Consider the following 15354-nt stretch of genomic DNA (forward strand, 5'->3'; position numbering starts at 1 on the left):
AAGTCTGTAACACCATCCTCAGGTGTACCTTCAAAATGCCTGTCTAGGTCTACTGGGGTATCTACCTGAGCCTGACTGTGAGGCTGAGGTACACAGTTGGGGTTCTTGGCATTTATAGCCATTGCCCTTCCTCCTATAAGGCTCATGTTTGGAAGGCCCTGAGAACCTGGGAGGTGGTTGTGGGCAGAAATTCTTCCTGGAGGTTGGGTGTGTGTATAAGCCAAGGAAGCACAGTGTTGCCCTTGAATCTCTCAGGCCATGCAGCTTGACATCTATCCGTTCATAGAACAATGCGCTGACCTCGAAAGGGAGGTCCTGGACCAACTGCTACACCTTGTTGGAAAGGCTCAACGACTGTGGCCACAAACATTGCCTCATAATGACTGCCATCACCATTGTTCTCACTGTCAAATCGGCCATGCCTAGGGCTGTCTGAAAAGAGGCTCTGGCAACAGTCTTGCCCTTCTCCAGGATGACAGTGAACTCCTGCTTAAACCCCTGTGGCAGGGAGTTTAATTTTTTTTAATCGTGCCATTAATCATGATTAAATTTTCTTAATCGGTTGTCAACCCTAACACTAATATAAAATGAGCATTGTACACTCTGTATTCTGTGTTGTAACTGAAATCAATATATTTGAAAATGTAGAAAAACCTTCAAAAATATTTATAATAAATTTAAATTGGTATTTATTAACAACAGTTTTCAGAGTAGCAGCCGTGTTAGTCTGTATTCGCAAAAAGAAAAGGAGTACTTGTGGCACCTTAGAGACTAACAAATTTATTAGAGCATAAGCTTTCGTGAACTACAGCTCGCTTCATCGGATGCATTTGGTGGAAAAAACAGAGGGGAGATTGATATACACACACAGAGAACATGAAACAATGGGTTTATCATACACACTGTAAGGAGAGTGATCACTTAAGATAAGCCATCACCAGCAGCAGTGGGGGGAAGGAGGAAAACCTTTCATGGTGACAAGCAGTATAGGCTATTTCCAGCAGTTAACAAGAATATCTGAGGAACAGTGGGGGGTGGGGTGGGTTGGGGTGGGGGGGAGAAATAACATGGGGAAATAGCTTTACTTTGTGTAATGACTCATCCATTCCCAGTCTCTATTCAAGCCTAAGTTAATTGTATCCAGTTTGGAAATTAATTCCAATTCAGCAGTCTCTCGTTGGAGTCCGTTTTTGAAGCTTTTTTGTTGAAGGATAGCCACTCTTAGGTCTGTAATCGAGTGACCAGAGAGATTGAAGTGTTCTCCAACTGGTTTTTGAATGATATAATTCTTGACGTCTGATTTAGGTCCATTCATTCTTTTACGTAGAGACTATCCAGTTTGGCCAATGTACATGGCAGAGGGGCATTGCTGGCACATGATGGCATCTATCAAATTGGTAGATGCGCAGGTGAACGAGCCTCTGATAGTGTGGCTGATGTGATTAGGCCCTATGATGGTGTCCCCTGAATAGATATGTGGACAGAGTTGGCAATGGGCTTTGTTGCAAGGATAGGTTCCTGGGTTAGTGGTTCTGTTGTGTGGTGTGTGGTTGCTGGTGAGTATTTGCTTCAGATTGGGGGGCTGTCTGTAAGCAAGGACTGGCCTGTCTCCCAAGATCTGTGAGAGTGATGGGTCGTCCTTCAGGATAAGTTGTAGATCCTTGATGATGCGTTGGAGAGGTTTTAGTTGGGGGCTGAAGGTGATGGCTAGTGGCGTTCTGTTATTTTCTTTGTTGGGCCAGTCCTGTAGTAGGTGACTTCTGGGTACTCTTCTGGCTCTGTCAATCTGTTTCTTCACTTCAGCAGGTGGGTATTGTAGTTGTAGGAATGCATGATAGAGATCTTGTAGGTGTTTGTCTCTGTCTGAGGGGTTGGAGCAAATGCGGTTATATCGTAGAGCTTGGCTGTAGACAATGGATCGTGTGGTATGATCTGGATGAAAGCTAGAGGCATGTAGGCAGGAATAGCGGTCAGTAGGTTTCCGATATAGGGTGGTGTTTATGTGACCATCGCTTATTAGCACTGTAGTGTCCAGGAAGTGGATCTCTTGTGTGGACTGGTCCAGGCTGAGGTTGATGGTGGGATGGAAATTGTTGAAATCATGGTGGAATTCCTCAATGGCTTCTTTTCCATGGGTCCAGATGATGAAGATGTCATCAATGTAGCGCAAGTAGAGTAGGGGCATTAGGGGACGAGAGCTGAGGAAGCGTTGTTCTAAGTCAGCCATAAAAATGTTGGCATACTGTGGGGCCATGCGGGTACCCATCGCAGTGCCGCTGATTTGAAGGTATACATTGTCCCCAAATGTGAAATAGTTATGGGTGAGGACAAAGTCACAAAGTTCAGCCACCAGGTTAGCAGTGACATTATCGGGGACACTGTTCCTGACGGCTTGTAGTCCATCTTTGTGTGGAATGTTGGTGTAGAGGCTTCTACATCCATAGTGGCTAGGATGGTGTTTTAGGAAGATCACCAATGGACTGTAGTTTCCTCAGGAAGTCAGTGGTGTCTCGAAGATAGCTGGGAGTGCTGGTAACATAGGGCCTGAGGAGGGAGTCTACATAGCCAGACAATCCTGCTGTCAGGGTGCCAATGCCTGAGATGATGGGGCATCCAGGATTTCCAGGTTTATGGATCTTGGGTAGCAGACAGAATACCCCAGGTCGGGGTTCTAGGGGTGTGTCTGTGCGGATTTGTTCTTGTGCTTTTTCAGGGAGTTTCTTGAGCAAATGCTGTAGTTTCTTTTGGTAACTCTCAGTGGGATCAGAGGGTAATGGCTTGTAGAAAGTTGTGTTCGAGAGCTGCCTAGTAGCCTCTTGTTCATACTCCGACCTATATGCGATGGTCACATAAACACCACCCTTTATCGGAAACCTACTGACCGCTATTCCTACCTACATGCCTCTAGCTTTCATCCAGATCATACCACACGATCCATTGTCTACAGCCAAGCTCTACGATATAACTGCATTTGCTCCAACCCCTCAGACAGAGACAAACACCTACAAGATCTCTATCATGCATTCCTACAACTACAATACCCACCTGCTGAAGTGAAGAAACAGATTGACAGAGCCAGAGAAGTACCGAGAAGTCACCTACTACAGGACAGGCCCAACAAAGAAAATAACAGAACGCCACTAGCCATCACCTTCAGCCCCCAACTAAAACCTCTCCAACGCATCATCAAGGATCTACAACCTATCCTGAAGGACGACCCATCACTCTCACACATCTTGGGAGACAGACCAGTCCTTGCTTACAGACAGCCCCCCAATCTGAAGCAAATACTCACCAGCAACCACACACCACACAACAGAACCACTAACCCAGGAACCTATCCTTGCAACAAAGCCCATTGCCAACTCTGTCCACATATCTATCAGGGGACACCATCATAGGGCCTAATCACATCAGCCACACTATCAGAGGCTCGTTCACCTGCGCATCTACCAATGTGATAGATGCCATCAGGTGCCAGCAATGCCCCTCTGCCATGTACATTGGCCAAACTGGACAGTCTCTACGTAAAAGAATGAATGGACACAAATCAGACGTCAAGAATTATAACATTCAAAAACCAGTTGGAGAACACTTCAATCTCTCTGGTCACTCGATCACAGACCTGAGAGTGGCTATCCTTCAACAAAAAAGCTTCAAAAACAGACTCCAACGAGAGACTGCTGAATTGGAATTAATTTCCGAACTGGATACAATTAACCTAGGCTTGAATAGAGACTGGGAGTGGATGAGTCATTACATAAAGTAAAACTATTTCTCCATGTTATTTCTCCCCCCCACCCCACCGCACCCCACCCCCCACTGTTCCTCAGATATTCTTGTTAACTGCTGGAAATCGCCTACATTGCTTGTCACCATGAAAGGTTTTCCTCCTTTCCCCCCCCGCTGCTGGTGATGGCTTATCTTAGTGATCACTCTCCTTACAGTGTGTATGATAAACCCATTGTTTCATGTTCTCTGTGTGTGTATATCAATCTCCCCTCTGTTTTTTCCACCAAATGCATCCGATGAAGTGAGCTGTAGCTCACGAAAGGTTATGCTCTAATAAATTTGTTAGTCTCTAAGGTGCCACAAGTACTCCTTTTCTTTTTATTAACAACAGTGTGATTAAAACTGAAAATAATCACCATTAACTTTTTTAATTGAGTTTATTTTGTTTTGTGTTAATTGCTTCAGTTAACTGCAATTAGTTGACAGACCTACTTTATTATATGAGTATCTTCATTGCTTTCGCAGGGTAAGAAGCTATTCAGTGTGAACAGGTCTGGCCATGAGAGCTGGAATTAGAACCTGCCTCCTAGTCTCATGCTGAGATCACTAGAGCGTGCTCTGAACACAGTAGGATTACTGGTGACATCTGGGGCAGTTGAAAATAATTTTTCTTTCTTACATACTGAAGTCAGCTTTGAAGTGTTTGCTTTGAGGGGAAAAAAAAACAACAACCCTAACTAAACCAGTGATGAATGACAGTGGATTCTGTAAACTAATATAAGAAGATGCATCTAATTCCAGGCCAGCCATCCCTAGTTACTGGTATGCAGAAAATAAATAAGTGGGTTCCTTACCCTTCAGGGATTTTTAGTGCAGTAGATGGCAGTGTTACCAAAGGTTATTTTAAATGTTAGAATAGCCCCGTGCCTCTAGAGACTTAATGGCAAACTCTGGAAATGAAGCATGTTGATTGCTATAGGACACAGTTCTGATTTTTAAATAGAACATTTAACCCAGTTTGAGATCTCAGAGATTTTCTGAGTTGAGAGGGATTGAAGATGGAGAATTTATTTTAATATTTACATTTCTTGGTAAGACTCAATTTGTACTAGAAACAGTATGTATGACGCATTTGTCTTGCCAGGCCTATGGATAGCTCCCTTAATACTTAGCTGAATTACGGCATCGTTTTGTATGTACCAATAAGTAGTATGTGCAGAAGGGAAAGTACAGCCTTTACTTACAGCTAGAAGTTTGTCTCCAATCTGAAGTTTGCCATCTTTATGTGCTGCACCTCCTTCAATAATTTTGGTTACATAGATACTGTTGTCACCAGGAATATGCTGATTTCCAACACCACCAGCTATGCTGAACCCAAGTCCTGCTTAAAAATAAAGTCATTTTTCCAGAGACCTTTTAAACTTTTAATATCAATTTGATGTCATTCACAATGTAATTGTGCCCCATGCAACTATGGTGCTACAGAAATAATTATAGTTTAATATGACACAGGTTATTGAGCAGGTATAGTACAGCTGTTAGAGCAGTAACTAATGTTTTTTAAACACAGTAAAATGTTCAGAATTCCTCCCAAAAAAGAGATTTATTTTTTGATGGAGAAGCAACATTTATAGAGAAAGGTAGGTGATTCACTCAATTGCAACCACACAACTCAATTACAGTAATTGTAATGATTACCCAATTCTACCACTTCAAAGAATAGTTTGTATCATCTGTAAGTATGGAAAGAAGCAGAATGGTTTCTCCAAGTAGTTTTTTCCACCTTTGAAGAAATATCCAGAGATTTCATATGAAAAGTTTATTCCAGTGTTATGACCGATGTATTTCTCTTAAAAATGATTATATTATCAAGGAAGTGATTTAAATCTGCACAAATTCCTTGCATTTAAAAGAAAAATATTCTGTCTTTGCCAGAACTATTGATAGCTTTACTACTGCATTTAAAATATATCTGTCTTCATTTGCATTATTCCGATGCTGCCAATCCTCAAATGTTCCATTAGCAATGTGAACTAATAAAATTTTTGTGTACTTACTGAGGAATAATGGCCTGCAACCTACTGGTAACTTTATCTTATTTTGTATAACAGAAGCTTTATACTTGCCACATACCTTTTGGCCCTTTCACGAGTTTTATCTCCATTATTTTTTCTGTGACAGGTTTTCTTCTTTTGACATACAACCGCACAATGGATCCTGCCTCCTTTAATGCTTCAACTGCTTTGCTGTGTGTCACATCACGAACATCCACTTCATTTACTCGTAATATGCAATCGTTAACCCTGAAGACACCAATGGTTTCATTTAGTTGAGGTATGATAGTTAAGGCTACATTAATATCACGTAGATCATGGAAGTCACAGAATCCATGACTTGCAGAGACCTTCGTGACAGCAGCGAGATGGAGCCCCCTGCAAGGTTACAGCGACGGGCAACAGCCGTGGGGGGGAAGGTGGGAGCGAGCATGCCTTGGGCAAGCGGCTGAGGGTGTCCCATTTTCTCCACAATGGTGGCAGGGGAAACCATGGAGTTGCAGCAGCAAAAGTCACAGACAGGTTACTGCTTCTGTGAATTTTTATGCCCGTGACCTGTCCGTGACTTTTAATAAAAATAACCATGACAAAATCTTTGCCTTAATTATAATGTACTGAATATATTAGGTGTCCAACAGCATTTTAACCAGCTGATACTGTCAATTAATACAATTCATTATACTTTTTTTGGAAAATATATGGATTAAATGTTATTCTTTAAAATAAAAACAACATTACTGAAAATGCAACATAAATAAATCAAATTAAGAAGGAAATAACAAATGGATTTTAAAAGACTATTTTGTTTACAACTAAAGATCAAAATGTTTTCTGATAAGAGGAGGTTACTTACCTGTAACTGGAGGTTCTTTGAGATCATAGAATCATAGAATATCAGGGTCGGAAGGGACCTCAGGAGGTCATCTAATCCCATCCCCTGCTCAAAGTAGGACCTAATCCCCAACTAAATCATCCCAGCCAGGGCTTTGTCAAGCCTGACTTTAAAAACCTCTAAGGAAGGAGATTCCACCACCTCCCTAGGTAACACATTCCAGTGCTTCACCAGCCTCCTCGTGAAAAAGGTTTTCCTAATATCCAACCTAAACCTCCCCCACTGAAACTTGAGACCATTACTCCTCGTTCTGTCATCTGCTACCACTGAGAACAGTCTAGACCCATCCTCTTTGGAACCCCCTTTCAGGTAGTTGAAAGCAGCTATCAAATCCACCCTCATTCTTCTCTTCTGCAGACTAAATCATCCCAGTTCCCTCAGCCTCTCCTCATAAGTCATGTGCTCCAGCCCCCTAATCATTTTTGTTGCCCTCCGCTGGACATTTTCCAATTTCTCCACATCCTTCTTGTAGTGTGGGGCCCAAAACTGGACACAGTACTCCAGATGAGACCGTACCAATGCCGAATAGAGGAAAATGACTACATCCCTCGATCTGCTGGCAATGATCCTACTTATACAGCCCAAAATGCCGTTAGCCTTCTTGGCAACAAGGGCACACTGTTGACTCATATCCAGCTTCGCATCCACTGTAACCCCTAGGTCCTTTTCTGCAGAACTGCTGCCTAGCCACTCGGTCCCTAGTCTGTAGCGGTGCATTGGATTCTTCCTTCCAAAGTGAAGGACTCTGCACTTGTCCTTGTTGAACTTCATCAGATTTCTTTTAGCCCAATCCTCTAATTTGTGTGATCCCGAACTGTATTCCACACACTGGTATGCATGCATGCCATGCGCCTGAGTCTGGAAGTGTTTCTTACCAGTGTCCATTGACCCGCATGTGCATGTGCACCCCCTCATGCTCCCAGCCAAAAGTATAATAGGTAGTGTGAGTCGACACCTCTCCAGTCTCCCTCTTGCTACCTTAGAGTGTAGTCCGAAGTAGAGGGGATGTAAGGCAATTCGTGGAATATAGATAGGGATCACACACCTCAAAGAATCTCCAGTTACAGGTAAGTAACCTCTTCCTCTTCTTTGAGTGGTGGTCCCTATGTGTATTTTACATGTGACTCACAAGCAGAGTTGGCTGCAAGGATGCTAATGGAAGTGCGGTCATGAGTACAGCTTAGCCAATTGCTGTGTCTGTAGCTGCCACTTACTTGTATGATGGCATACTGGTTGCGAAGTTGTGGACAGAGCATCAGGTGGCTACATGACAAATGTCTTGTTAGTGGATGTGCCCTGGCAAGGTTGATGTGGCAGCTTGCACTCGTGTAGTGTGAGCTGTGATTCTATCAGGTGGGGGTACATCAAACAAGTTGTAGCATGCCAGGATGCACCCCGAGACCCATTTGGAGATTGGTTGAGAGAAGAGGACTTGACATGTGGACCGTTTGGCAATGGCCACAAAGAGCTTTTGCGATGTTCAAAAGGGTCAAGTACCGTGAAGGTAGAAAGCCAGTGCATGACGGACATCCAGGGAGTGCAGGACCCTGTCAGTGGGGGAGATGTGTAGTTTGGGGCAGAAAACAGATAAGTGGATGCACTGGTTCAGGTGGAATTCCCAACATGACCTTTGGGAGGAATTTAGGATGGAGCTGAAGGGACACCATTCCCCTTATGAAATATAGTGTAGGGGGAGGATCTGTCATCATGGCTGTCAACTCACTGACCCATCTGGCTGAAGTTATGGCTACCAGGAATGCCACTTTCATCAAGAAGAGGGAAAGGGAGCATGTTGTCAATGGTTCAAAGGGTGGTTTCATGAGGGCGGAGAGGAGGGGATTAAGCTCCCATGCAGGAGTGCGCTTTAGTACTGGTGGAAAGGTATTGAGGAAACCCTTCACAAAGCAAGCAGTTGTGAGATGCATAAACACTGAAGTGCGATCCACAGGAGGAAGAAAGGAGTGGATTGCTGCCAGCTGCACCCATATATAGGTGATGGCTGGACGTTTTGAGGTGAGAAGGTAGTCCAGAACAACTGGTATAGATATGGTATTCAGTGAGTGATGGTGAGCCCATAGCATGAAGCATCTCCATCTTGCCTGATAGCATGTTCTGGTGGATTCTCTCCTGCTCTGAGTAAGGATTCACCACACCAGGATGGAGCATGCATGGTCCACCGTCAATCCCGAGCCAAATAACAGGCTGTGAAGTGAAGTGGCTCAGATTGGGATGCAATAGTCTCCCCCGACCTTGTGTGAGTAGATCTGGGAGTGTATGAAGGCAGATTGGTATATGAGTAGAGAGTTGGAGAAGGTCCATGAACCAGAACTGACAGGGCTAGAATGTACTATGAAGATCACGGTGGCTCTGTCAAGGCGAATTTTGAGGATTACTTGTAGGAAGTGCGGAATGGGAGGGAAAGCGCAGTGGAGGTCTCCTGTCCAGGACAGGAGGAGAGCATCACCCTGCATGTCCCCCCATACTGCGCCTCTGGAACAATAGAGGGGCAACTTCCTGTTCTCATGAGTGGCAAAGAGGTGCCATAGTTCTCGAAGAGGCACTGTATCAAGGCATTGTGCAACTCCCACTCGTGATTGATGTGGAGTCGGCTGAGTGCATTGACTAGGGAGTTCTCAATGCATGGGAGGTACATGGCTTGAAGTGTTACATGGTTTTTGATGCACCAGTTCCAGGGGCAGATGAGCTTGGAGCACAGGGAGGGAGGCTTGGTGCCACACTGCTTGTTGATGTACATGACTTCCGCAATGTTGTTGGAGAGGAGTTGAATGTAGATAGATCAAATAAGTGGAAGAAAGGGCCAGCATGACCAATGGATCACCCGGATCTCTAGTATATTTATGTGCGTCCTGGCCTCCCATGGCATCCACATGCTCTGGGTTGTGTGGTGGTCTATCTGGGCTCCCCAACCCATGAGGGAGATGTCAGTTGTGATGGGTGACCTGGGGTGTGGGTAGAGTGAAGGGGGTGCCAATTAAGACTGGAAGGATTGGTCCATCATGTGAGTGAGACTCTGGGTAATGAGGTCTCTGGTCTGCATATGGTCCGTGCTTGGTTTGTAGGTGAAAAAGAGCCACGCTTGGAGGCAACACATGTGGAGACGTGCGTGTGGTATCACATATGGCTGAGGAGAGAGAGAGGCAGCAGTGGACCATGGTACTGGGCCTGCAAGGCAGGTCTGTAATGACAGACATCAGTGTTGCGAAGTGGTCCGCTGGGAGAAAAGCTCTTGCTGTGATGGAGTCAAGACATGCCCCAATAAATGGTATTGTCTGCATACGTGTAATCATCAACTTGTCCTCGTTGATGCAGATACTGCAGAAGCCAACAGTGTGCAATGGACGAGGACTGTGGAGGTTACTTCCTGGTGCGATGAGGAGCCAGTCGTCAAGATAGGAGTATACAGCAAAGACCTTCGTGAACAGTCATGGAGCCATTGCTATACCAAACAGGAGGATCTAAACCTGGTAATGGTGGTGTCCCACTCAAAAATGGAGAAACTTGTGGTGGGCCGGATGGATATCTACCTGGAAGTAAGCATCCTTCATGTAGAGAGCTGAGAACCAGGCTCCCCGAGGGAGGGATGGGAAAATCAATGCCGGTGTTACCACATGGAATTTGGATTTCCTGATAAAGGTATTGTGCACTCAAAGGTCTAGAATACGATGCTACCATCTGCCCTTCTTCGAGATGAGGAAGTACAATGAGTAAAAACCGCGTCTACTGTAGTGATGTGGGACAGGCCCGATGGCCCCCTGGAGAAGCAGACTGCCCACTTCTTGTTGGAGGATGCATTCATGGGAAGGGTCCCCAGAGGAAGTCTGGAGTGGGGACAATGAGGTGGAAATGAGAGGAATTCTATTGAGTATCTTTGATGGATGGTCTCCAGTACCAAATGCCATGTGGGAATAAGAGGGAACTGGAGAGGCATCAATCCTCACTACCTATTATACTCTCAGCTGGGAGCATGAGGGGATACACATGCACATGGGGGTGGAGGGGGGGTCAATGGACACTGCTAAGAAACACTTCCAGACTCAGATGCATAGTGCACATGCACATCCATGTGTGGAATACCAATAGGGACCATCACCGGAAGCAGCAGCTTCAGTTTCAACATATTTTAATCAGAATGTTGCACAAACTATTTTTTACATGCAAAAAAAATGTGGTCAGCGCTTAATGGAAAGAGTAGCTAACTACTGTTCAGCAAACTAGGAAGCACAGGAGAAAAAGTAGTAGAGTTTTAACCCACACGTTAACAAAGAACTTCCTCTGTTCTGCTGTAAAACATTGCCCTCCTGCTTTGGCAGGTTAATTATGTCACTGATGGCTTTGCAGTCCATTTAATGTGCTGCTGGTGCTGTAATGACATTCTACTAAAATAAACAATGTCTAGACATACCTGATATGCCTGGTCTGACTGCCAGCAAGTTCTGGCAGATGTCAGTTGTGCATCAGACAGCAGTCAACAGGCTAACGTGGGGCCCCGAATGACATGTATTAAGATTCTAAAACAGCCACCTGCTGCTGTCCTGGGGTGCCCCCTGCCCCCAGCCCAGATCCCTTTAGTGGCACAGACCAGCTGCATCTGCCTTGCCCCTCAGATACAGAGAGGCAATGCACTCCAACTACTTCAGGAGAGATTTCTGCAAGCCTACCTTCACAACATTATTCAAACATGTTTCTGTATGCATATATACATATACCTACATGCCTGTGTCCAGATGCCACTCACCCATAGCTCTAACCACATCCCTCTTTCTGCATCACAGCATCCATCCTCTTCATCCTTCCTTCTCTCCACCGGCTCCATTTCCTCATCCTTATCCCTCTATAGCTCCCACCATACTTCTTCCCCTCCACATCCCAATCTCTACCTTCCTCGTAACAGCACAAAACCAGAAACCACATCCACACCCTCCTCTGCCTATCCCTCATCTCTGACGACATCTACTCCAACCACGGCCTTCTCTTACACCAATTCCCACCACCACCTCCGCCCCTTCGGTGCCACCACTCTTAACCTCATGACCATCCCTCTCCTTCCCTTCTTAAAATCCCTCTTTAAAAAGATCTCATCCATGACCTCTTTATCTCTTCCTCCCTTCAAGTTTCCGACTCCCACAGAGACCTGGATCCCTTCATCTGACACGGCATCAGCCCTCTGACACACCTCACCAAGATATCACCATGAGCTTCTCTCCCATTCTGATGCTTCCAACCCCACTCCTCCTCCCCCTTCCCATTTTCTCCTTTTTTGAGCATTGCGTCTGACTCTTCTCTCCTCCTCCATTCTGCTGTCACTAACAGTCTACCCCGGCTCTCTTCCTGTCCTCAGTCTCCCACACTCACTCTAGGTGACTTCAATTTCCATGCTGATGACCCACTGATCCCTTCGCTTACATTTCTTCATCCTCATCTCTTCATTCAACCTGCAGCTCTGGTGCAACACTGTCATTCAACAAAAGGGCCACTCGCTTGACTTGGTCTTATCCAAGCACTGCTCCCTCTCTGACCTCTCTGTTACTGAGTTTCTCCACAGTGAGTTTCTCCACAGGTCCACAGAGACCATCACCTGGTCTCTTTCAAAATCACCCATTAGTCCTCACTCATGCCCTGTCACTCAGTTTTTCTCTGATTTCCAGCCTATCAACATTGATGGCTTGTTGTCTGCTCTCAGCCCTGTCCTCCCTTCCCTACCTTCTACTGATATAGTTGTTGACTCTCCCCATGCTTTGCTCTCCTCCATCCTTAATCCTTTTACTTCTCTCTCCTTCAGCATGTCCTTCAGAGGATCCTTCTCATACCCTCATACTCTATCTTGGTCTCCTTCTCCCTCTATACCTTATATCTGGGTTATCTCATCTGCGAACATGAATTCAGCTATCATTTCTATGGGGATGACTCACAGATTTCTCTCTCTCTACTCCAGACCTGTCTCCTTCTGTCTAAATTAAAATCTCAGCTTGTTTCTGTGATATCTCCTCATGGATGCATAGCCATAAGATCAAGCTCAACATTGCTAAAACACAGCTCTTAATCTTCCCTCCTAAATCCAATTTGACGCCTACTGTCTCATTCGTTGTGGACACCACCACCACCCTGCCTGTCATCTTCAGCTGAGTTATCCTTCTAGGTTCCCACATCCAGGATATGTCTAAATCTTTCAGAGTCTTTTTGCATAACATCTCTTAAGATACAGCCTTTCCTATCCATCCACACAGATAAAACTTTCATCCAGGCTCTTACCCTCTTGCATCTGAATTACTGCCTCATCCTTTTCTTTGGCATTGACAAATGCAATCTTGCCCCTCTAATATCCATTTAGAATGCAGCTGTGAAGATCCTTTTCCTAGATCATCACTTTGAACATGAAACCCCTCTGATTGCATCTAGCTCCTTGTAAACATCCACAAAACTAACTCAACATCCTCCTTAAAACTCTAATCTGTCATAAAGCCTACAAAAAGTATGACAACAGTTAGGAGGCTAGTGCGCTTAGACCACAGCCTACCATGCTGACCAGTATCAGCTCATTGTTTACTTGTACACTCCCATTGGTTTGGCTGTATCCATCTGTTGTCTTTTGTTCAATAATTAGATATTTTTCTTCTGACAATGAGGTCCTGGTCATTGACCGGGGCAACTATGTGTCACGATAATACAAATAAATAATAATACAAATAATCAATTCCAGAACTAGCTCTGTAAATGTATATTTGAAGAAACACAAGTTTACCTTAAAACTGATTTCTGTTTTGCACAGTAATGCTGGCAAATTCTTGAGACTGTTCAGAATTAACAATTCCATAAAGACTTTTAGAAAAATCATTCATTTCAAAATGCTCTTAGCACAATTCTGCATAAATCAGTGATACTACCTAACAAAGTGCCAACATTTTGACTAGATATAATGAAGCATCTTAAATCTAAGCCTTTAATTTATTAGTGAATCACCTGTCAGAGAATTATTTTTCCTTTCACTTTTAAATATTGCATCATAAAAATTAGTTTGTAGGGAAGACAGTAACCATACAGATGAACCTGGACTAAAAAACAAATAATAATTTATTAGCAAACCTGCCAAAATTGTCCAATTCATTTGATCAAATCTTATTTGCATGATCAGTGAGTATCTAGGGCAAGACGATATTAAGACTAGTATGCAAAGAAACACAGAATAGTTAAAACTGAATTCTAGAAAAGGCGAGCTACTGGAATAATTATAGAATCACTTAGTCCAATATCCCCTCCTTACTGAGGTAGGACCAAGTAAACCTAGACTATACCCAATAGGTGTCTGTCCATCCTGTTCTTCATAGTCCAGTGCTTAACTATCTTTACAGTTAGCAAGTTTTTCCTAATATCTAACCTAAACCTCCCATGATGCAGATTAAGTCCGTTACTTCTTATCCTACCTTCAGTGGATACGGAAAACAATTGATCACCATACTCATTATGATAGCCCTTAACATATTTGAAGACAGTTATCAAGTGCCCCCTCAAGTCGTCTTTTCTCAAGACTAAACATGCCAACTTTTTTTTAACCTTTCCTCAGAAGTCATGTTTTCTAAATCTTATATTTTTTGTTGCTGTCCTCTGGGCTTTCTCCAATTTGTCCACCTCTTTCTTAAAGTGTGGAACCCAAAACTGAACAGAGTACCTGAGCCTGAAGCCTCACCAGTGCTGAGCAGTGTGGAACAATTACCCCTCATGTCTTACATGGAGTCTCCTGTTAATACTTGCCAGAATTATAAAAGCTTTTTTTTGCAACTGCATTACATTGTTGATTCATTCAATTTGTGATCCACTATTGCACAAATGAAAGGAGTATGAGGGGAAAAAGCAGGAAGAATTGTAAGTATGAGTATATAATCCAAATTCTAACTTAATCAGCATCACAGAGCCTTGGTGGGATAAGTCTCATGACTGGAATATTGGCATAGAGGGCTATAGCTTGTTCTGGAAGGACAGGTGGGTAAAAAGAGAGGAAGTGTTCCATAATGCATTAGGAGTATATACACTTGTTCTAAGATCTAGAAGGAGGTAGGAGGCAGACCAGTTGAGAGTCTGTGGGTAAAGGGTAAAAAATAGGGGTGACGTTATGGTGGTGGTCTACTATAGACGACCAAATGAGGAAGAGGAGGTGGATAAGGCATTTCTATAACAAACAACAGAAATACCCAGAACACAAGACCTGGTAATAATGGGGGACTCAATCAGACATCTGTTGGAAAAGTAAAGTGGCAACACACAAAATTTCAAATAAGTTCTTGGAATGTATTAGGGACAACTTTTTGCTCCAGAAAGTAGAGGAAGTAACCAGTAGGACAGCCATTTTACACTTGATTCTGACCAACAAGGAGCAATTGTTTGTGATTCTGAAGGTGGAAGGCAAAGTAGGTGAAAGATCAGGAAATGACAAATTTCATGATTCTAAGGAAAGGAAGGAGAGAGAGCAGCTTAACAAAAAGGCAGACTTTAACAAACTCTGAGAACTGGTGGGTAAAGACCCATGGGAAGAAAATCTAAAGGAAAAAAGAGTTCAGGAGAGTTGACAGTTTCTCAAGGAGACAATATTAAAGACACAACTGCAAACTATCCCAATGCCAGGGAAAGATAGGAAGATGGTAAGAGGAGCTCTTTAATGACCTG

General features: G+C 43.8%; 1 protein-coding gene across 28 annotated transcripts in view; it reads right to left on the reverse strand.

Annotated features, from left to right (window-relative positions):
* DLG1 (discs large MAGUK scaffold protein 1) overlaps positions 1–15354 on the reverse strand; it is a 465475-nt gene that overhangs the window by 188086 nt on the left and 262035 nt on the right. For 15 of the 28 annotated variants that reach the window (XM_043492523.1, XM_043492520.1, XM_043492519.1 and 12 more), the window contains 2 exons: positions 5866–6035; positions 4977–5113 (listed from right to left, as the gene is read on the reverse strand). In XM_043492523.1, the coding sequence (XP_043348458.1) occupies positions 4977–5113; positions 5866–6035 (307 nt within the window). Of the gene's footprint in view, positions 1–4976; positions 5117–5865; positions 6036–15354 lie in introns of all 28 variants that reach the window. The other 13 variants (XM_043492521.1, XM_043492518.1, XM_043492514.1 and 10 more) reach the window with 1 other exon arrangement.

Source organism: Dermochelys coriacea, chromosome 9 (genome assembly GCF_009764565.3).
Source record: "Dermochelys coriacea isolate rDerCor1 chromosome 9, rDerCor1.pri.v4, whole genome shotgun sequence".
In the NCBI taxonomy this organism is placed as follows: Eukaryota; Metazoa; Chordata; order Testudines; family Dermochelyidae; genus Dermochelys; species Dermochelys coriacea.